The following is a 23,044-nucleotide window of genomic DNA, read 5'->3' on the forward strand; positions in this document are numbered from 1 at the left end:
AAATTGGGTGAACAGCATTTCGTGAAATGATGGATGCGCTTTACTGGGTTCCGACGTTTCCAGCGGCTCCATTTAGAGAGATACGGGGTGTTCGCGATATCTTTCAAGCGGTTGATAGGAGTATATTCATCATAATTTTCAGTGCATTTTAAATCCATATGCTTGGCAAAGTTTATTGAACGTGTGATTCCCTGAGAGAAAAATGCTTTCCCGGAGGAGCGCACTGAAAATCGGTAGTCGTGTCGCGTAATCTCTCTCTCTCTCTCTCTCTCTCTCTCTCTCTCTCTCTCTCTCTCTCTCTCTCTCTCTCGTCGCATGTAGAATGCATCAGCACAGGAAATGCAGCGCATCCGTGACTCGTCAGTGATGGCGAATTTCGTACATTCGCAATGGCCGGTACTTTAGGGGCACATGAAGGGCAGAAGAAAGGGAAAAGGGAAGGACATAGCATGGTGTAACAAATGTGGCTCTCACTGGAATTAAAATTGAAGAGAGCGACTCGCAGTTAATTCCCAAAGTGCCGAGAAAATTTTTGGCTCGTTGAAACATTCCACATGTCCGACACATAGAGGCAAATGTATCTCGTGATCTTTCACTAATCCTAATTTTCCCGAGTAGATTCTGTTTTCCCGAGTGTAAATCTCTAATTCAGATTTAATAAACGAAACATTTAATATAATGTTGGAAGATCCCGCAAATTTATTCGTTATTGAACTTTAGGTAGGAATTGAATATATTTTCTACTCAGATTCTTCCATTTCGTCGCGTATTCAATTCTTGATTGTCACTTTTGTGTATGCTTTCACATGGTGCAATAAGAATGTTTTTATACGGTCAAATAAAAATATTTTTACGTCAAGCAGTAAAAATGCAGTCAGCGCGGATTATCGTAACATCTTGGTGCGCGCATTTCGCAATATTTTTACAAAACTGACGACCTCGAGATATGTGAAGAATAAGAATAAGACGCAAACTCCTCATTATCTCGTTTTGCTCTTACTACTTCCAGCTGTCATTCGTACTAATATTAAATTATTTCGACTCAGAAAGAAGTTCAGAAAATTCATATTTTTAAAGATCATCAATCTCTTAAAACTAATTAATCTTTCTAATAATAAGGAAATTTCGATGACAGAAGATTTAATTTATCCACTAAAAAAATTCCTCAATTTTTTTTTCAATACCTGCGTTCAGCAGGAAAAATAGTTTTGAGACTCTTACAACAATTGCAAAGCTACTTTTTCTACTAAACGTAGCCAATGATTTGATAAAAATTTAATATAATTGGTATATACATTTAGATCTTATGAGTAAGATTAATCATATTAAAGAATTTTACAACAACAAGTTGCAAAGTTGCTTTTTCCGCCAATTTTTAGTCAATATAATAAAATAGATAAAAAGAAGTAAATAATAATATATCATGAAGTTTCTTTTCCTCTGAAATGAACAGCATTTGGACTGTAAAATTTGGATTGTAAAATAGACAACTTTAGATTGCATCTGTTCCACCTTATCAAAGGAAAATCTAACATTAAATTTTTCTTTAAATTAATTTCTTTAATTAAATCTTAAAGAAACGAATGACTTACATCGCTTTTGACGTGATCAAAAATAAATTAACAAAATCGTTAAATTTTCAGAAGTCTTCATTTAAAAATCCCTCCCTCTCTCTCTCTCTCTCTCTCCCTCTCTCTCTCTCTCTCTCTCTCTCTCACACGTACACATAGAATTGATTTTCTATAGATATGCCGCCTGAGTCAAAATCCCTACTACTAAATTACTTTTCAAATTAAATATTAATCTTTCAATTTATTGTAAATGGCGAAGGAACGGCCGAGAAGCGCCTTCTATGTATTACATAGAAGGCGCTCCTCAGTCATTCCTTCGCCTTAAATCGAAACCGAGACGGTTCACGTATAGAGGGAGAGGTCGCTGGCTAATCTCAAGAATAAAGTCTTATTCTTGATAACTTTTACGTTCAAACACATACCCTATACATATATTAAAATAAAGGATAAAGCCGGAGAGTCATTTCCCCATCCAGTCGAACCCCGGCCTTAAACTTCACTGCACAATGAGCCCCTGTGGATATAAACTTATGATTCACAGTATGTCAACCCACGCAAACTTCGCAGCTGCGCGCATGTTCCACATGGTTTACACTGGCTGCAAATGACGGTGGATCCTGAAGGTACCAAGTGTAACTAAGGCAGGCATTATCTCTTTACTGCAGAAACTCCGTTTTCCACGTCGACGAAGACGAGGTGCGTCGTGAGAGATCGCGGGAGATGCTCCTCTTTGGAAAGAAAGAAGAGAAACGAGATTTTTTTTCTTTTCTCTTTCTAACGCGAATAAATGGGGCAATAAATTAGATAATAAAGATGTTCTGCAAATCTTCCTTCGATTTTTTTTTTAAATCAGTAGGAATTGCGCAAAGATCTCGGGTCTCTTCGTGATTAAGAAACTGTATTGGCGGATCTAAAGCTACGTGTAATCCGAGTGCGAGTTGAAGAACGCTCGGTTGCATCGCGGGTGAAAATGTGCACGCGAGTTTCTCGCTTGGAAAATTTTTCCAAGGGAAAACTTTCGTAAGCGACTTCGCAGGCCCTTGAAGCTACGTTTTATCGAGGAATGCGGAATGTTGTTGCAGTCACCGAGAAAATTCAAGTAGTGGTATTTATTGCGGTCGTACATATTGTGCCAAAAATGCGAGATGTTCTCAAAAAATAAACATCTTGAAAAGATCGAGATTTGTTCAACTAATTGATTCAACTAATCAGAATGAAATAGTATTTACATGAACGAAGTCCATATTATAGATACATTATTTATATATTTTTTTCTGACATCTCATTTGTCTGTGATATTTATGTATCGTTTCCTCTTGCGCCAAACAAAATACAGGATTTATTTTGATTGCTCCCGAGTGGCTTTTTTTTCGATAGGATTTTATCGCGACGATATCGAGTGTCACGGCCAGTTAATTAGTAAAATTAGGTCGCGTTAGCCGGATGCACGCATTGTTCGAGCCTTTTCTGAAAGTCCATGTGGAAAAAAGAGATGAGTGGACAGAGGTATTTGGCTTATTTTACGAAAAACACTACAGAAAATATCGAGTGACACGTTTTCGGACACACGCGCGAAATAAACGGCAGAGAATGGAATAAAAAGAAAAAAAGGATCGATCGGGAAAAAGAAAAATGATTGTGAAAAATCGGACCAGACAGTGGAAATGTACTTTCAGATGAATTTAAAATAAATTTTCATTCATAAAATTCAAAATTATTTTCCCCAATTAATTAAAAATTTTTGACATAATTTAACTGTGTCTCGATAATATAATTAAGTCTCTGAAATGAATTTCTGTTGAAAAGTATAATTAACTTTGAGTCATGTATAAAAAAATAAGATTCATCTTTTTTATAATTTTTTTTATTTCGCTGATAGAAGATTTAACTTGATGAATATAGTCCCTTAACTTTTAACTAAGTCTTTAGCTAAAACTTGCTTAATATTTCATTAATAAAATAATCAATTAAAAATTTATCAAAGATATTTCTGTTCTAATTTTCTTCTCTTATTAGACTATAATTTTAAAAGAGAAATTATAAAGAGAGAGAAGGAAATAAAATATAAAAATAATTACTAAAATATACAAACAAATATGTAACAATAGCTTTCTTTTAGTTTCGCTAAAATATCATTTCGCTTCAGTTTTGGCAATTGCGAAAGTAATTCAGGTCACTTCAAACTTTAAACTTAACAAAAGAACGAGAAAATACCTGGCTATTGGAAAATTTTAATGAGACTTTTAAGACACATTGCTTTTCGCATTAATTAATCGAGTCACAAAACGTAAAGCGCAAAGTCTTAGCTACCGAGCATCCGAAGGAGCGACGTGCAGATATTGACTTTTCTTCATTCGTGACATTCGTAAGCGCTCGAAACACTTGCTACGGTGAAGAGATCATGGGGATAAAGCATCTCAACCGTAGTAAATTCGCGTTAACATGAATTCGCAGTGGCGTACCCGGGAGACTGCACGTCCATCTGCATTCACATTGCACGCGTTACGATATACGGCAAAGTTTCGAGATATCGGTCTACTTGTCTTAAAACCTGTCCCGTGGAACTGTTTTACAAGTCCCATAAAATGGCAGGAGGAAAGAGAATAAAGCAAGAAGATAGAGATCTCATTCAATAAGAAGATCTATATAGACATAAGCCGCAGACTTTGCCTGTAGAATAATAGTTTTAACAAAAATCTGCGAGAGAGAAAGATATATATTTATAATACTATTTATTTTTCTTTCTCTTTCTGTTTTATTTATTTTTTATCTCTCTCTGTCCCTCCCTCTCTCTCTCTCTCTCTCTCTCTCTCTCTCTCTCTCTCTGTCTTAGTTCTTTCCCTTTATTTTTTTACTTATACTTTTATTTATTATTTTATTTTTATTTTTATTTCTTATTTTTTATTACTTATTTTTTATTAAATTTTCTGTTAACATGATTTTCACTACTTTTTGCTATACTTTTTTTATACTCTTTGATTATCTGACATAATTATCTTAATTTTGCGTTATATTAAATTTTCTATCCGCATTTTCTTGCTCATCTATTGTATTTTTAGAGGACTTACCTTTGAATATTACTTACCTTTGAATATTAATAAAAGCATCTATCTCTACCTATCTCTAAGTATTTCTCTCTCTCTCTCTCTCTCTCTCTCTCTCTCAGGAATTGTTAAAATATAGCGGATCAATCAAAAGTAGCTTTAGACTCTTATTGGGATCTCTACTCTAGAACACTCGCAACAAATTTTAAAATTCATGTCGTAGAAAGTGGGTCGTTTTATTTATAATTTTATTTTGAACTATTCGTCAATGTCAATTTGGATCTGTACTGATATGGATGTGTCTGATAACGCTGACCGAGAATGCTGTTTCAGCAATCTCGATCGGGGCGTGTTTAATCCGTTTTGAACGCGAACGTGCCTCGCGAATGCATAATGCACATACCAATGCTGCACGAATGGAGGATGTAATTTGTACCGGCGACTGATTCTCGCCGGCGTAATCGCATCGTGCAAATTAGCGGTGATTTACGCTTCGATACGAATGGCAAGTGCACTCGGTGCGGGCGGCAATAAATTATCGCCGATCGCCTAATTGCCGTTTTACATTTCCGTCGCGAATTGAGAGAGAGAGAGAGAGAGAGAGAGAGAGAGAGAGAGAGAGAGAGAGAGAGAAAGAATTTGATATTCTGAAATCTATTGACTATTTCTATCTACTCACAATTAGCATTGGAATCGAATTAAAATTAAAATTAAATGTACTTGAAGTCGGATAAATTTTTGTAGTAATTTACATTCGATTTATTCGCATTTATTTAATTTGCCTCATTTATATTTATATCCCCTATAACAAACTTATAATTTATGAGATAATAAATGAAACCGACCAAATATATACTTATATAAATATATACTTCCCAAATAGCATATACTAATTGCATCGATAAATATGCGTAACGTTTATTAACTCGTTTCCCAACAATTCTGCAGTTCATCGAGTTTGAAGGATGCTGTCATACGCGAGATTATAAATGGGAAAGCGGAACCCGCGTCCAGCGCGCGATATTTACGTTGTAAACGAACCAGGAGAGACGCTCAGAAACCAGGGTTAATCCGATTGCAGTTTATAATTTCAGAGGATATGCTGCGGTAGCGATTTCGACGGTGCCCGCAGACTCTCGGAAACTAATTAAAGTACACGAATGCGAGATCGTGCGGAGAACTCGTCTAACGACGACCGTCAAGTTGCGGCGGAGTGCAATGGTAACCCTTGCTCTAGTTACCTTGTGTCTTCGTTACTAATCTCTATCGTTGGTGGATTCAGAAATTTGTCAAAAGGAGATTCGCATTTGCGAGCCGCAAGCGAAATTTTTTTTTAACCCTCACCGTGGGAATATAAGATTTGTTTTAACGCTACTTGCTTGTATATAATTTTAAAAGTATTATAAAAAATAAGTGATTTATCAAGGAAAGTCAGGTATAACGAAAAAATTTTAATTATCTGATGAAGGTTAAGGTCAAATACAAAAAGACAGAATATTAAAGTTTTACTTAAATGTATAATTCATAAAATGTTTTATTTAAAATTATATTAACATAAAAAAAGAATTATATAATGGAATTTATGGTTTTTATATCTAGAAGGTTAAATAAAGTTCTTAAATAAAGAAATATCAAAATTGTAATTCAACATTTTAGAAATATTAAAAATATTATATAACATTTTCTGTAAATATTTGTAAAAAAGAAACTCCATGCTTCCCTCCTTCCGTGGATCCACTAGTGAATTCTATGTCCATCGCATCATTAATCTTGAAACTCAACACGGGAATCGTGCGATCGTAGATTCCCTCCGGACCACCGTAATCTCGATTTCTTTTGAAAGAAACAGCTCATAAAACTCTTTTCTCTTTAAGATGACACGGTCTAAAGAAGTCTCGGAGCTGCATTGCTTTCTTACTGCGAACGCTATTCGGATGCGCGATGAAAGTTAAGTTCGTTCTCGGATTACTCGCGTAACAAAATATCCCCGGTTTGTCTTTGTTACAACGAGTTACGAGCAATCGAAAGTTCGAGCCTCTCGAATCACCAGCGTATTCCACCATGTCACCTCGTTTGTCGCTCTTTTTTTTCTTTCCGGAAGTCACAGCTCGCTCGAAATCTCCGATGACGACGATGATATCATCTCGCGAGACGACTCGCGACGCGACGACGTTGAGTACGTGATATGTCAGCCGCATTTCCGACGTTCCTCTTCAGAAGATGGCTTCACGAGACGGTGATAGCGACCTTTCTGGCATACTCGATTATCTGAAGCTTGTCGTGCCTGCTCTCAGTATTCAGATTTTCGCAATGCGATGCCAATCAAGAGAATTTTTATAAATTCGTAGGCAGATAATAACATCGCCATTCTAACGCGATTTAAAAAGGTTCTGGTCGAAGTGCCAAAGAAGCAAGATTGCTTCGGAATTTCCGGATAGACTCAGACTCTTTAATCAGAGACTCATACTCTCTAAATTTTTTGGGATGGAATCTCACTTTAAAGTGAAATTTTTAGAGTGAGATTCTATTCCAAAGAATTTAGAGTAATGTTTCATCAAGACAAGATTTCTTGTCTTGTCTTGATTTTCAAGATAAAAAATTTCGTTTTTCTTATCTTGATTATTTCTTGATTTTATATTTCTTGTCTTGAATTCAAGAATCTTGAATTTCTTGAAATTTCTTGATTTTTTAAGCAGAATCCTTGTGGCTCTTTGATTACGTCACGTCGTAAGAGATAATAAGAAAACATAGCTATAAATTGAATGTCGAGTCGTCTCGTAGTTTACTATTATATGTTTAAATTCGTAGTTTACTATGTGTTTAAAAAAAAATGGTTTAAAAGTGTGCCTATAATGTCTATTATGCATAAATCTATTAATAAAGATTAAAAATATTTTTCAAATTATCATTTGTAATATCAATGAGGTTACTACCAAATATAATTATTTCAGATTATTAAATTCCTAAGCTTATTAGGAATTTAAGCTTATAATTCTTATTATTATAATTACTATATATTTTAATCATTCCTAATTTAATACTATTAGCAGAAGTACGCAAATGTTATACATAATATACTTTTGCAAGTAATATTAATCTCGCAATATTAATTTTATATATATTCCTTTATATAAATATAAAGGTTAATATCGGGTACAACAAAGATGTATCGGTGAGTATAATTTAATTTGATTAGATCAGGGACTTCACTTTTTCAATAATCGATTTACAACTCTGCTCATATGCTATTTTGTTATTTAGTGAAAATGTATGAATATACATTTCTATACTATATAACCAGTTATAAATATCAATAAATACAATTGAAAATGTTGAAATCTAATTTATTCAAAACTTTTCAAATCAGAAATAAAATATTAAAATAATAAAGTATTAAAAATAAAAACTGTCATAAAAATTCAAGAAATTTCAAGAAATTAAGAAATCTTGGTCTTGATAACAATTTTCTTGTTTTATCTTGAAATCAATTTCCAATTTCTTGTCTTGATTCAAGAAAAACCCAAGACAAGATTTCTTGATCTTGATGAAACATTAATTTAGAGAGCCATAAAAGGGTCATTTTTAATTGATCCGATATTTTCTAATCACTAGGATAATCAGAGCAAGATAATAAGATGTAACTATTCTCGCTAGTACATTCTAAAAAATATTAGTGTGGATTTAACACTATGCGTTTAGTTTTATAAAACTCATGATGTTTATGTTAATACCATAGCATGAATTAAAAGTTCATGTTAAATTCACATCATGATGTTAATATTAACGCCAACACGATGAGAATTATATAGACATTGCATAGTGTTGAATTCACATTGATATTTTCTAGAATGTAGGATTTTGCTAGAACATGAACAAGCTTTTAAGCTGTGATCAAACTGGAGATTGATTGAGATTGGAATTTAACCAATCAGAAGAAAGAGAAAATCAATCTCAAGTTTAGTGAACTTTACTTTGATTGGTTAAATTCTAACCCAATCTCAATCTCTAGTCTGATCACAGTTTAGAGATCAATTTTTGATTAAAGACTCTCTATAATATACCTACAGGACGAATTTCTTGTAACTTTTGCTTATGCGTCTATTTCGAGAGATGCTATATACAATACAAGCGATACATTTTCAAGCAGAACAAGTCACGATAACGTCAAAAGTGATGTTAAAAGTCATGAGTCATAAATGACTTTCAATGCTCATTTCGAAATCATTTTGATGTCATTGATGACTTGTCGTTCTGCTTGAGTTTCTATTCTCTTAGCGTCGCCCGCGGAATTCCGCGATAAGGCCTCAACGTAAACCAACGGCGTTTTATCGACAGGCATGTCCAAAGGGTGCAAGCGCGAGCGGGTGAGGAGAGAAGAGATGAAAGGATGGATGGTCCGCGAGGCTTGTTTTCCGGTTGCGAGCGCGCATCATCCATCGGCGCTGGGTGATCGCGAACTGTTTGGAAAAAAACGCGATCGTCGGCTGTGGCTTTTCCGCACCATCGCCTGGACCAAGATAACGAAATGCCGATATTCAACCGCACGTAAATAGCCTAGTTATATTTATATCCTCGCGACGCTCGCGTTGCAACGATCGCCATTCGATCGGCGAAAATTTTGCAAATTCCAACCGGAGTCGCGAGCTTATCCGCTAACGTAATCTGAGAAGATTTTATCCACGGGAATATTATATAAAAGTATACTCAAGAAGAGAGACGGAAGCACGTAGAATTCTATCTCATCCCCACGTCCTTTTCAATCATGGATTCCTTTACCGAGGGGTTTCTCCCTTGCTATGTAACGGTAGCGGCGCGATAAAGAAAAGAAAAATAATAATCTCGTAAAAAATTCACGCGAACGTGTCGTTATCAGCAGCGAAATTCTTTATTTATCTTTCTTTTGTATCTCGCTCTGTCTCCTTCTCTGTTGCGGTCTTTTCCGGATTAAGCGAAAAAGTCGGATATCGCGAATGCGGGTGCCTCGGTGTAACCAACGGTATAAATAACGGCCGGTTTGTAACCAAGCTGTCAGCTCGATTTCATGTCGCTCGCGGTCGCGAAATGCACGCTGCAATTGTCATCACATTGTTCTTCACATTTCTTACGCGCCTTTATCAAAAATACCATCTTTGAAAAAGATAAAATAGCGCGAAACAAACAAGGAGGTTTGATCTTCGCGCGTGCGGTTTGCAACTGTAATAACAGATAAAGAAATATCCTCGAATAAATACCGAGCTATTGTGTATAAATTTATACAAGTGTGTATTCAAGTGCAAGCCTGCTGGCACTACGAATGTTGTCAACGAATTTTGAAACAGACGCGCGATAAAATTATCACGAAACAAGCCATCGCACGCAACATTATTATACGCAATATGTAAAATATAAAAAACATGCGATTCGCGAAGCGATGAATGTTCTTCCGGGGAAAACCATTTCGTTAAATCGCGAGCAATTTCCCCGCAAATATTCTCGTGGTCCATTTACACCACCCGTGAGCGTAAAATATTTTGCTTTACACTCGTGGTGAACCAATTAAAACCGAGTGAGCCCTTCAACGAGGTGCCGAATGGACAGCACGATAAATCACGTTAAAATGAGAGAGAAAAATGTATATGTGTGGCTGTGCTGTGCTGTATAATACACGATATGCATGCAGCAAACGTGATCATAAAGAGATTATAACATTCAAAAATCAATCAAATCCGAAAAAAGAATCGTGAGCAAAGGAACACACCAAGTCAGGAGAAGATCAAATCAACTTTATTTTGACGTCATGAGAATTAAAATAATGATTTTTTTGATTATTAAATTTGACTGTTTATTGGTATTAAGAATAAAAATAAAATTATTTTGATTTTTATTCATTTTTATGTGTTTCTCGGGATGCCATACACGTTTGATGATTTCGGCGAGCGATTCACAATCGTCCACGATCGTTTAGCACCAGGAAGCGCACGTAATTAAACGTTAATGGTCAGATTCGAGGCCTGGATTCTAAATGCTCTTGAAAGCGACTCGCCATTCATTCGTTGGATCGATCAAACGCGCGCGCTAATTGCCCTCCCGGAGAGGTGGATACATTAAGTGTTATCAATTAAGAGACCCGACCAAAGTGTGATTGTCGCAGGCAATTAATCCCCGTGTCGTTTCCGATGGCTCGCGATGGATGATGAGTCAGCAACGTCACAACATGGAGTGTTTCGGTAACACGTCGCCATCCAAAAACCTCCACATTCATTCGGAGATAATGGACCATCGGATCCGACGAGAGTATTTTTCGTCATTGTCGCGACGGGAACAAAATAGTCGGAAAACGAAAGGAATAAGGTGTTATTGGCAGTCGAATCTGAGTGTTTTTTAAGCGTTCGAAGTTCATTAAACTTACTTTCGTCGTCGATTATTTCTAGACATTGTTAAACAGGACTATTGTTAAGTTTAATTGCTATTTTACTTCGTATATATAAATACAGAGCAAAAGAGTTCCTGCTGTATAGTAATGTGAACTCCATTTAAAATTCTGTTATAATTAATACTTCTTGTGAAAAGGTTTTTACTTGTTCTTATATCCGTTTCATAATTAATCTATCAATATAAATTAACTTTAATCTTGGTTTACTTTTTATCCTTTTCTAGTTCTTAAGAATTAGAAATGGATAAAGAGTAAATTAATCTACATTAGTAGAAATGGACAATAAATAAATATTGCGAAGTCCGGGATTTTTAACGAAAAATTGTTAAAATTGTTCAGAGCTCGAATTATATAATTCATTCGATAGACGGCCTAATATAAAATTGTTGACATTTAATTATATGCTAGCAAAAATATAGTTAAGGAGAGTAACATCTTAAGAATTAATTTAAGATATAAACTTTTTAATTACATTTTGAATCACATTAAACTTGACATTGAAAATACAAAGAAACTTTGATACATTTTGTTAAAAATCTTTGCAGTACCTTAAAATAATTTTAAGAAATCTCTGAAGGTATCAGTAATAAGCGGAAAAGAGGTGCTCGTCCTACTCATGATAAACATTCATGAGGACAGACTCAACGCAAGAGTATCGCTAAGAAAATGTGTTCATAAAAAGAATTTTGTGGAAAATTCAAATAAACCTGAAGAAAGCAGATTCTGTAAAAATATATATTGGGTTGTCTGTGCCGATTTTGAAGGAAAATTGAAACGCAGAAGATTTAAATTTTAGTATACATTTATTAAATTTAAATCTTTTGCGGCATGAACTTTCCGGACAACCCAATAGGATCTACTTTACCATCACATTCAAACATAGACACAACATAGTCCTTTCATTTAAATAATTTTTCCCACTGTTGTTTTAATTATTTCAAATATATTTTACATTAAACTTAAATTAATTATTATTTACAATATATGTTTATATCATTGATTCGAATATAATTTAAAAAAATTACACAGAAAATAATAAAATGAAGGTCCACATTTTCATCTATTCTACCTTTACCTCAATATTTTTATCTAAAAGTAAAATTATGTAATTTTTTGTTATGTTATTTGTTATGTTGCTTTATCATTTTGTTATCATTGTTTCGCTGGTTTTCAAATAACTTGAATTCTTCTCTCGTAAGAATTCAAATTGTCTGAGAAATAAGGAACGCGCCATGGAATTTTCGCCGAAGTCCGATAATGTGCTACTATTTAAGCACGAGATCCCTTTCACCGGATGGACCTCGAAAGAACTTGGAGTTCCAAGCTACTATCTTCGGCTGTACTTTAACGATCTATTAATATTAAGCAGGTGTAAATAGCTTCGCCGATAGGTACAGAGCCTTTCTACCATCTCTAAGCAGTAATGAAAAGCAGTGTCCGTGCATCCCCATGATCCCCATTCTCGTTCGAAGCAATAGAGAGGAACATTTTCATTTTTACGTCGCCATTGCAGTTATCTTTTTCTCTCGAGATGAAATTTTTATTCAAACCAAGCAAAAGTTCTTTCTTTACTCATACAAAACAGAAGATTGCGGCAACATTGCTGCAATATTGTTGAAACGATTTATGTATTGGTTTATATATAATTTGTGATATCGTGCTACTAACTCGCAGCCTCTAATTGTTATATATTTCTAAATTAATTAATAAATCTTAGTATTAATAATAAATCAATAATTTTTGAATTTTAATCTTCTACAGCTTCTACATCCTTCGATGGAAGATTCATTTTCGTCGACGGAAAAATAACATCAATAATAATACATAATGTAGGATCGGAAGGGAGAGGGGGAATGTAATGAGCGATTATTAAATGCAAAACATAAATTATTGGGACTCACCAATAGCGGTGCACACCCCTATAATCCTTGTCATCATCGACAAATGATGCACATCGCTCGGCCTTTCGTAAGTAGACATATCGCCAATGGGATCCTTCACGAGGTCCTTTGTCTGCGTTATCATGGGACGTCCAATAGATCCGCACGTTTATATGCCTTTTAACAAAAATCCTGCAGGATTATATCACTCGTAATTACTTGAAAGATATTTTTCTAAAAATGTTTTCATAATTTGAGTAGTTATTTCTTCAAGAGCTTATTAAACGTTGCTGTCTGTAACTTTTAAAGTAAATCTCTTTCTAAAGAGTGAAATCTCACTCTTAAAGATTAAAAATTAATCCACTCTTTAGAGTCTCAAGACTGATTCAAATTTCACCTTTTAGAATGAGATTCCATTCCAAAGAATTTAAAGAATAATCAAGTGATATTATCCCCAAAAAACATGTGATATTTACTTCCTACATTGAAAGTACATTATCTTATAAAGAACATTTTGTTTAAAAATTTATCTAATCAGTGAATGGTTACTTTTTCTCAATTCTATGATATGAACTCGCTTGCAAATAAATTCTGCAGCAGTTGTTTCTCGGATCAAAAAACCTGCATCAAACTCTCTGTAAAACTTTCTTTGTTTTATTTTTTTCTTCGTCACAGCGCGATCCGATGGTATTGCGTTATTTTGAATTTTCTCTCGACATTTCTACCGAAACTTTTCACCAGTCGTTAAAGCATCCTTCACTGTTGCAAGCTCACGCGAAACTAAACGCTTCGCGACCGTCGAAGAGGGAAAAGCGCCGAACTTGCGCAAATACCGCTTCTGTTCGAATTTCCTAGGGCTCCGTACCACGTGTCCCTCGAGGCGTTATTACAAGAACATGTGGGATTATAATTTTATAAAGATTCGCGCATTTACTAGGTGTAACCTTTGCTATTTTATTGTCTCTATATACACACATATACTCTCTTGCATATTTTTAATCTTAATGTCACATAACATAACAAGCAAAAAATAACGACCTTATTTTATATTTACGACATAACATATATATGGAACACTATTATATTTCATTTTTAATTATTGGATTTCTTTAGATAGAACCAAATTTTAGGATTAGAATACACAACACGGGATAAGTAAGGCGATATAATATTTGTCTAACAATAAAGTTATTATATATATTTATTCATACAATGAATTTTTATAATTGTGCGGTATACAAAAATATATCCACTCGCGATAAGCGTGTAGAATACTTGAACAATACGGATACTTGGTGAGGTAGAAACAGTATTACCTACAAAATAACGATATGTATTTAAAATAAAATGCCGTCGCGCATATGCGTGCGACGATCATCTTTCATAAATACTTTACATTAAGTTTGTTCGCGTTGCTTAAAATTTCCCAAAATTTTTGCACTTAAGACGAGATAAATATATAATTCGGGCGTTGAAAAGAGAGAAAGGGGAAAAAGATTCTTATAAAAAGTGCAAGCAACGCGAACAGACCTACTGACGCGCGCAGTAAATATATATATATGTTGAAGTATATATATATATATATACTTAAAGCATTTCACCGTGCTCAGGCATTATCCTGCTTGCAAAACCGAACGCGTTAAAGCATTTTGTACTCCTATGCTTCTTTGCAATTACATACAGGATACACGTGTCTGACATTTTTGAAAAATATATTTCTTGCATGCAAATATTCAAAGCGCTTCTGACTTCATCAGCTAAGCTTCTTTTCAAAGTCTTTCCTTTGTTCGAGTTTTCTTCTTGTTCTTGGCCACTTTAGGACTGTCCCAGCTGGGAACAATATGCTTTCCTTGAATCTCCAAAAAATTGATGCTACAATCGCGAGTTATATGGGCGGATTTTGGTATCATGGGACGAGAAATCGGGTTCAATGATTTTCTGCTGTAGTGCTGGACAGCAGGCGACGGTGCCAATGATCTGAAATTTATAATTTGAATTATTCTTCGCTCTTAAATTTCCCGACTATTTAAAGATCAAAGAAATGTTTAAACTGCGACTAATGCACCTATTTTTGCTGTTAGAAAGTCTCGAAGTATCTATGGGAGCGAGTCGGATATTTTTTGGCCAAACAGTAGGAGAGACAGAAGCTTGCCAGGCGGAATGAATATTTGGATTTCTCAAGAAGGCACCCGACTTTTTCGCAAAATTTTGGAAGCCAACGTTTCGAGCTAATCCTAAAATATTAACGATTTTTGTGTTAATATCAATTAATCAATTGATACTGAAATAACTCAATATTAGTTACCTTGAGCAGAAGAAATTTCCAAATCCTCATTCATAAATTTAATCGGGATAGTCTTTACAGTAGAGAAGCTTTCTCGAGTAGACACTGTAAAGGGCACAGGGCTTACAACAATCCTCTCATTAAAAATAGTGCCAAGCTTATTTCTGCCTATATGTGGCGTGCATAATCGCTCTTTGGACTTCAAAGCGTCATCTTCCGTATCACCAAAGTCTCTTAGTTTATTTGCAGAAATTGACTTCCTTGATTTCCTAGAAATCAAATGCATATTAAATAACAACAAGCGTGCCAATTATTATTTTACTTTCTTTTAATTTTACTTCTGGATTCCTTGAAGATTTGCATCGTTCTTTATTGTCTGAAGGGAATTTTCTGTAGCCAGCAATCGATTTCTTATACTTATAGATTTGTTCTCGATATAATTAGGCGAGATTGCTTCCTCTGTCCAATTTGCTTTTGAATTTCTTGACGAATCTATCTTTCTATTACTGTGAACAGGAGCGGGAGCTATTCTTAGAGCATCAGTCAAATTGTCGTGCAAAGAATCTGTTTCATCCTTTTCGTTAGGAAAAAGCTCCGAGATTACATATTCCATCATCATGTCGAGAACATCTTCAAATTTTGCCTTATTCAATTTATATTGTACAGAATCCTCTCCTTCCTATAAATAATATAAATAATATAAGTATTTTTTATACATAAGTATATAAAGAATAGTATAATATATATATATGTAGATTACATGTAAATTACGACATACGAAAGAAATTCTTTCTTTACCTTCATTGAAAGATTGCGTTCTATAAATATTTCATCGTTTTGTGGATTATCAAGTCTCTTTGTCTTCTTACTGCTGGAGCCAATGTCACGTTGTGTACTGTCATAAGTCGGGTTCTTGCCAACTATTCTCAGATATGGTATCTGTGTTTTCCACTGCGTGCACTCGTCCAAAATAGAATCTTTAAGCATCTGAGTATCCTCCTCATAGAAGATCTTCTCCACGGCGGTCCATTGCTCCTCCAATTTCTGAGTTGCCATGCTCTCCACCTCCTGCGACCATGAAACAGATGTTGCCGCACTGTTGCTATTGGACGGGGTGTCATTGTCTTTTAACGCTTTCTGCCATGGCAAACTAGGTAGTCGGAAATGATCGTTCCATTCATCGCCGTAGCCATCCTCGTCCTTGAGTCGCAGCAGATGTTGAGGAGCCTTTATCTTCTGCGTCAGCGGACTGATCCTATAATAATTCCCAACAATTTCAATAATTAACAATTACTCAATAATCATGGGATAATTTCTTGAAATTGTGTAAAATAAATAAACAAACTTACGTGCTTCTGCTGATATTGTTTCTTCGCATTTCATTCTTCGCTTTCCCCGAGGGTCTTCGCCATCAACAAGAATCAAACGGCGACGAGTTTCCCGTCGCGAAGATACTGCAACCCGTGTGTTTTCGATGTGAGAGAGGGAGAGGAGAAATACTTACTGACTCTCTTCCGATTTCTGACGTTCGTAACGTCCTCGACTGAGACTTTTCAGGGCTTTCAGCGGAGCGGTCGCGTTGCCGCCACGCCTATTTTTACCATTCATAATTTCTGTTTTACACCTCACGCGAGCCTACTAATCCTACTATCGATCCCATGCTCGAATCGTGATTGAAATCTGAAATATTGACCATGATATAACCCACGACGAGGTTCGCTCCACCTTTCTGCGCATGATATCACATGATATGCTATCATACTGAGAGTTGTGAAGGTCTACAGAAAATCCTTATTCAGCTGAGACACGAACCCACGTCGATGATACAAATCTCCACTAACATGTAAGGAAAAGGATAATTTATTTTTGCCGGTAAATTGTTTCTGTAATTTACAGGAAGACGTGTATCTTAAAACGAAATAAAAATTACAAAAGTTAACAAATATACTACGTATTGACCAATAAAATTACAAATATTTAAGTGAATTTGCTCACTTTTGTAATTTTCATCTTGTTTCAAGCTACACATATATACACATATTGTGTATCCACGATATCCACCATAGATTCACAATCGATTCCCCTTCCCTCTCATTCTTTAATTTAGTCAATTATTTTTCAACTGAAATATATTTTCTGTGTTTACGAAAAAGAAATTATAAAATCATTTTGTGCAGATATATTCGTGAAAAATTAATATAACAATATTATTTCTCGATATGCAAATAAAATTATACTGCAAATGATATAATCTAGGAATCGATTGTACATCTTAAAAAAGAGATAAAAATTAGTGAACAAAAAAAGTGAAGAAAAAAAAGTGAACAATTTACTCGAATATTTATAATTTCATTGGTCAACATCTAATGAATTTACTCAGTTTTGTTATTTTCATCTCGTTTCAAAACACACACTTGATCTCCTGATTGTTTTACATATGTTGATCAACATGATTTTTATTTACCATCCCTGTATGCATCGTGTAAAAATTAGTTATAATTCATTGTACAGTCGCCAACAGATTGGTATTCAAATTTCTCATATTTAAGACTATCTTAAGTATAGTTTGAAGATATAAACCTATCACAGTCATAGCATCTTCAGACATATTACTTAAAATAGTCCTAAATTAAGAATTAATTACCGTTCAGTTGCTATATGCATACCTTTATATTCTCGGATTAAAAATGATTAAAAACACTACGTAAATAAACAGTAATCATCTCATTCATAATTGCTATAATATCAGTTGTATTATTTAATTTCATTATTAATAACGGTTACATTGTTGCATCAATATCGATTCTCTTATAATTAACTCAATAATAATTCATTTTGACTCTTAAATAAAGACAGAGGAAGTCTAAGTTAATAATTTTAATGTATGTTGATTGAAACCAGTGCGCATGCGATAACTATTTTGATTTGTATATATTATATGCTGCAGTAATTACGATGGATTGAATTCGAATTGATATTCACTAGTAACAGGTCTTCTTAGCCTTAAGTTTCACTAAAGATCGCTTTGGTTCACACGCACCAACTTAAGTTAAAAAATGTCATTTCGAATACTGGAATAAATTTGCTTTAAATATAAAAGATTTCACTATTTATATACTGACTAATATCACCAATTGATATCCGATTGCACTTCTAGGAAATGTAATTAGTATCAAGAGCAAACTTAACAAAGTCCTCTTTCATAATAACAATTATTCACATAGTCTATACGTACATATTGATCTTATAAAAAGAAATTATATTCATTACATTATATTCGCTTTATATTCGATGTGAGACGTAACATTTAACTAGATTGGCGCATTGCGATCGAACGATCGCGGATAATGAAAAACAGAAATTCAATTAAACTGTTTGTACAATTTGCGTATTGATTAATAGTTTTTATCACGGTGACCAGACCTGACAATGTTTTATTAGACAATACGTTAAAAAATGTTAAAAAATATTAAAATATCAACAGAGACGAGCTAATCTATCTCGTCTTGTTGTTTATATATGTAATATTATATATAAAAATTATCAAAGTTCATTTAAGTAATTGTACAGATATTACAAACAATGATTATTATACAATTGTAATAAAATTAGTCATAAAATAATTTTATGATTTTGTAGATGGATGATTGATTAACATTCTTGATGAGATGCTACATATGAATAATACAAATATGCATAGAAACTCGATAAACACATTTCAAGACTATGAAATAGGAAAGACGACAATTCCTGACCATGTTAACGAGTTAACGAATACTTTTATTAAATATGAAATAATTTGTCATGTATATATTTATTTAAATTGTAAACAGTGCAAAAAATATGTACAAAAATCCTACATGTTATCGAGTCTCTTTACATTTCTTTCAAAAAAATTTAAATAAAGCTAGTTCTTTTGAAAACCAAATTTACATAAATATGTAGCTAATACATTTAAACATTTAATTTAAAACGATCTATTTTGTTGTCAAAAACATAAATACGGAAATAAGTCATATTTAAATACTTCGCATAAATTTTTAAAAAGGCCTCTGTACATAATGATGGCTCTGGCTATCGAATGTAATTTAACTATAATTATTCTATTCGGCAGGATATGATGACGGAACAAAACTCATCGGATGAAAATCATTAAATGAAGATAGAGAAAATGAGAAACGATTTGACTGAAACATTATACCACCATTCCGTCGCTTTAATGAATCAAGCATCAAGCTCTGGTCCTCGCATTTTAAAAAATTCTTCTGTATATTTCTCTATGATACAATTAATATGGCTCAACTCCAAACATCACTAGAGTATCGCTTTTGTGACTCTAACTTCTTGATATAATTTGCAGCATCAAGTTCTGACATATTGCCACGTTCCATCACCACTTTGAGCAATATATTGTGCACGTCGCGAGCCATGTTTCTTGCATCCCTAAGAACATATATAATTTACATGTAAAAATTTTAATATAAATTTTTTTTATATATAATTTTTATATATAATAATAGATTCTTTAAACTAACCCGCAAACATAAATATGTCCATTTTGTTCGCCGATGACACGCCATATTTCCTCCTTATTCTTCTCGAGTAAATGTGTGACGTAAACTTTGTGCGATTGTTCCCGGCTGAACGCAGTGTGCAACGTTAAAGTGCCATCCTTCACATACTGCTCTAATTCTTCACGATAAAGATAATCCTCTTGGCTTTTTCTGCATCCAAAATACAATATTGTGTCGCCCGTCTCTTTACCTGGAATTAAGATTTAAATATTGATACACTCTACCGATGGGGAGAATATGTTATGAGATATCGAAAGCGAAAGCACGCTACCTTCTTTCCTAGCAAAATCTCGCTCCTGTATAAAGCCTCTGAATGGTGCTAAACCGGTTCCTGGACCAACCATGATGATGGGGATATTCAAGCGCGTTGGTAAGCGGAACTGAGATTTCCTTACAAAAATTGGGACGAGACAAGGTGAATCGGAGGGATGTTTCTCCTTCAACCAACTGGTTGTTACACCCTTGTTTATTCTGCCAGTTGGAGTTTTGTACTCAACCACTACTGCCGTAATATGAATCGAAGTTGGATGAAGCTGAAATGGAAAGAATGATTTTTATACAAGTCATATTTTTTAAAAGAAAAACTCTTTCTCCTCTTCTTAAATTATTCTTACAATCAATTAAAAGAGATACCTTCGGAGACGAAGATATTGAGTAGTATCGACATTGTAATCGTGGCAAAATCTCGCACAAATGATCTAGAGGTGGCTTCAAACTGGCAATATCCTCTAAAATATGCACAATATTGCGATTCTCTTGAATTATCCATTGCTGATAAGCAGTTTTGCCCTCTGCGGTAGTCGATGCCATCAATTTTAGCTTTTCCTTGTCTGCGGAATCGGTCGCATATTCCGCTAACTCTTTGAGAATGTGCGTGCGTGGATTACTTGTAATATCTAAGTAATGTGTTAAAGCAGTCCTATAACTGCAAGGACAAGGGAATGGATGCTTCTTTGAGGATTCCTCTGTAAAGCGAATAGTAGAAGAATAGTTATTTTAAATAGTGCAAACGCATAAATCATTCTCACATAAAAATTGGGGAAAGTAAAAATAAGAAGAGAGAAAGCAATACCGTCTGTATTTGTAAGGGTGAAAACAGTATCCAAATTCGCGCCGCATTGTTCACCAATTTTGTTCACCAGCTCTGCGTTGTTCACGGGATAAACGGCCAAATGATCACCTGTCTCGTAACGCATTTTGGAGCCTTCGATGTTGAATTCTATATGCATGCATGATCTGTCGGATGTTGGACCATGTAATTCGCGGTTCACTTTCACAGGAGCCAAGAAAGGATTTTTCGCATCATACGGCCTATAGATAAAAAAATCTAAATATGGAAACCGAGATTATTTGACACAATTCTATAGTAAATAAGAACTTACGGTCTCTGATTTGCAAAGGAATGAAGACGAGCGAGCTCTCCGGTGTAGATGCGATCGGCTGGTAGATCTACATGTTCTGTAAGTTTGTATTGTCGAATACTGACATCCTCACCAGTGCCTTCGATACCAAAGAACTCACAGACAGCCGGCCAAAATTTATCTTTCCACGTAATAAAGTCATCTTCTATGCTGTAACATTAAAATTAATTATTAAGAAAAAGAAATTCTAAAAAATTATTAAAATTAAAAGAATGGATGATAAAATAAGTAAAATATATTTGTCTTACAACAATAATTAATGTTATAATTAAAAAATATTAATTTTTTTATTTTAACTGTTATTTTGAATTTTTTGTTTGTACTTTATTTAAATTGTAAAAATAAAGAACGGATGTGAAAAAAAGAAATACATTTCCGAGAACCTACTTTGCGTCATCGTCTCCAAGACCCAATTCGCAAACGCGCGTAGCACCTAGTTGCTCCAATCTGTGATCCACATATATTCCAATCTCATTATAGTGTTCATAAGTTTTATTACCTAGCCCGAATACCTAAAACAAATAATAATAATAACGATTAAGCGAAACGATTATTGATGTGCAATTTGAAACGCGACAATAGATTTTGTTTTCCAACGAGTTCGAGTTCTCATCGACTTTTGAACCTCGATATCTCTCATATCTCTCAATACCTCGTGCGATATGCGCAATATTGGAGCACGTCGCCATGCTGTCAGCGCTGCGACACCGGCCTGGCGATAGTGCTGCAGAGCGAGACGGAAGAATTCAGCGCATAATATTTCGATGTTCATGACTTGCAAAGTATCACGTGTTTGCGTTCAAATGAGAGCAATAACGCAGTTTCATGTACTTCGACGCGGTACTTTCACTTTCTACCAGAGAAACTGCGATTTTAAGCACTGGTATCATACATATGATCGTTGAATGTGTGTTATATAGTGTCATATAGTATGTATATACACTATATGACACTATACTATTAGACTCATATGTTACACAACACTTAATGGCGTGAAGAATGTGAGGGCGCCACTGTGAAATAATGATTCTGGTCGATGACTGGGATCGATTGTGGTCAAAGTCTCGCTACAAATACTTTGAAGCGTTTGATGGATCAATTAGAAGAAAGAATTTTACAAACTGACCAATTAAAAAACGCTTCAAAGCGTTTGTAGTATCGCATTGACCGTATCTTAATACAAACACTACTTTTCACGATTACGGCGCTATATGAACATGCCTCGAACTCAAGATGGATTTTACAAAAATGAGTAAATTCATTAGAATTAATGGTAATTAATGAAATTAAGTGCTCTCAATAAATTCGTTTAAAATATACAATCCATTTGATTGCCAAAATGAATTTTTCCCATCATCTCTCAGACTTTAACTCTGTTTATTATTTGTTGTTATTTTATTATTCTTTTTTATTCGTAGAGCTTCATCTTATTTGTAATGTATTGTGGACCTTCTACAATAAGCCATTAGTCATAAATCAGAAATCAGAAGCTAAAAATTGACTTTTACTCCTTTTTATGTTTTCTTTTTTTTCAGTGCTTTGTCTTGTATTTAAAATTCTTAGAGTATTTGTCCTATAGATTTAAAATAAACGCTCAATCAATCAATCAATCAATTTATTCTAGAGACTGCGCTCCATTCAAGTATCATACTATTGGCGATGTATATCGGAACACGGCCTAAGAATAGGTACGAAAGAAAAAAAAAATCAAAGAAAAAAGCTTGGAAAAAGATGCCGAAAAAGAGAGAAATAGAAATAAAAATAAAGAAGAGAAAGGCAATCGTTCGTATCCTTGATATCACACATGGATTATCATTATTATTATTATTATTATATTATTATTATATTATTATATTTT

At 34.3% G+C, this 23,044-nt stretch overlaps 3 protein-coding genes across 4 annotated transcripts in view; all 3 read right to left on the reverse strand.

The window, feature by feature from the left end:
- The window catches only part of LOC108689569, a 27,826-nt gene extending 14,215 nt beyond the window's left edge, over positions 1–13,611 (reverse strand). The window contains exons 1-2 of one of the 2 annotated variants that reach the window (XM_018196405.1): positions 13,457–13,611; positions 12,929–13,084 (exon numbers count right to left, since the gene is read on the reverse strand). In XM_018196405.1, the coding sequence (XP_018051894.1) occupies positions 12,929–13,052 (124 nt within the window). In that variant the 5' untranslated portion in view covers positions 13,053–13,084; positions 13,457–13,611. Of the gene's footprint in view, positions 1–12,928; positions 13,100–13,456 lie in introns of both variants that reach the window. The other variant, XM_018196414.1, reaches the window with a different exon arrangement.
- Positions 13,612–14,140: 529 nt separating this feature from the next.
- Positions 14,141–16,907, reverse strand: LOC108689309. The gene is made up of 6 exons (XM_018196042.1): positions 16,541–16,907; positions 15,990–16,446; positions 15,530–15,870; positions 15,213–15,460; positions 14,973–15,141; positions 14,141–14,884 (listed from the first exon to the last, which is right to left on the reverse strand). Exons 1-6 carry the CDS (start codon positions 16,567–16,569, stop codon positions 14,677–14,679), a joined length of 1,452 nt encoding a protein of 483 aa, XP_018051531.1. The 5' UTR covers positions 16,570–16,907; the 3' UTR covers positions 14,141–14,676.
- Positions 16,908–19,207: 2,300 nt separating this feature from the next.
- Positions 19,208–23,044, reverse strand: part of LOC108690102 (NADPH--cytochrome P450 reductase) — an 11,120-nt gene continuing 7,283 nt past the window's right edge. The window contains exons 5-11 of the mRNA XM_018197229.1: positions 21,574–21,698; positions 21,148–21,336; positions 20,838–21,076; positions 20,399–20,730; positions 20,037–20,298; positions 19,727–19,955; positions 19,208–19,634 (exon numbers count right to left, since the gene is read on the reverse strand). Coding sequence (XP_018052718.1) covers positions 19,490–19,634; positions 19,727–19,955; positions 20,037–20,298; positions 20,399–20,730; positions 20,838–21,076; positions 21,148–21,336; positions 21,574–21,698 — 1,521 coding nt within the window. The 3' untranslated portion in view covers positions 19,208–19,489. The remainder of the gene's footprint in view (positions 19,635–19,726; positions 19,956–20,036; positions 20,299–20,398; positions 20,731–20,837; positions 21,077–21,147; positions 21,337–21,573; positions 21,699–23,044) is intronic.

The sequence above is a fragment of the Atta colombica genome, unplaced genomic scaffold (assembly GCF_001594045.1).
Source record: "Atta colombica isolate Treedump-2 unplaced genomic scaffold, Acol1.0 scaffold105, whole genome shotgun sequence".
Taxonomy (NCBI): Eukaryota; Metazoa; Arthropoda; class Insecta; order Hymenoptera; family Formicidae; genus Atta; species Atta colombica.

Excerpts from the sequence above, each read along its gene's own strand:
- LOC108689309 (XM_018196042.1), bottom strand. The coding sequence starts at position 16,569 with ATGCGAAGAAACAATATCAGCAGAAGCAC. Across the intron at positions 15,461-15,529 it reads AATCTTCAAGGAATCCAGAA|GAAATCAAGGAAGTCAATTT; the intron begins GTAAAATTAAAA and ends TTTGATTTCTAG. Across the intron at positions 15,142-15,212 it reads GGAAATTTCTTCTGCTCAAG|GATTAGCTCGAAACGTTGGC; the intron begins GTAACTAATATT and ends TTAATATTTTAG.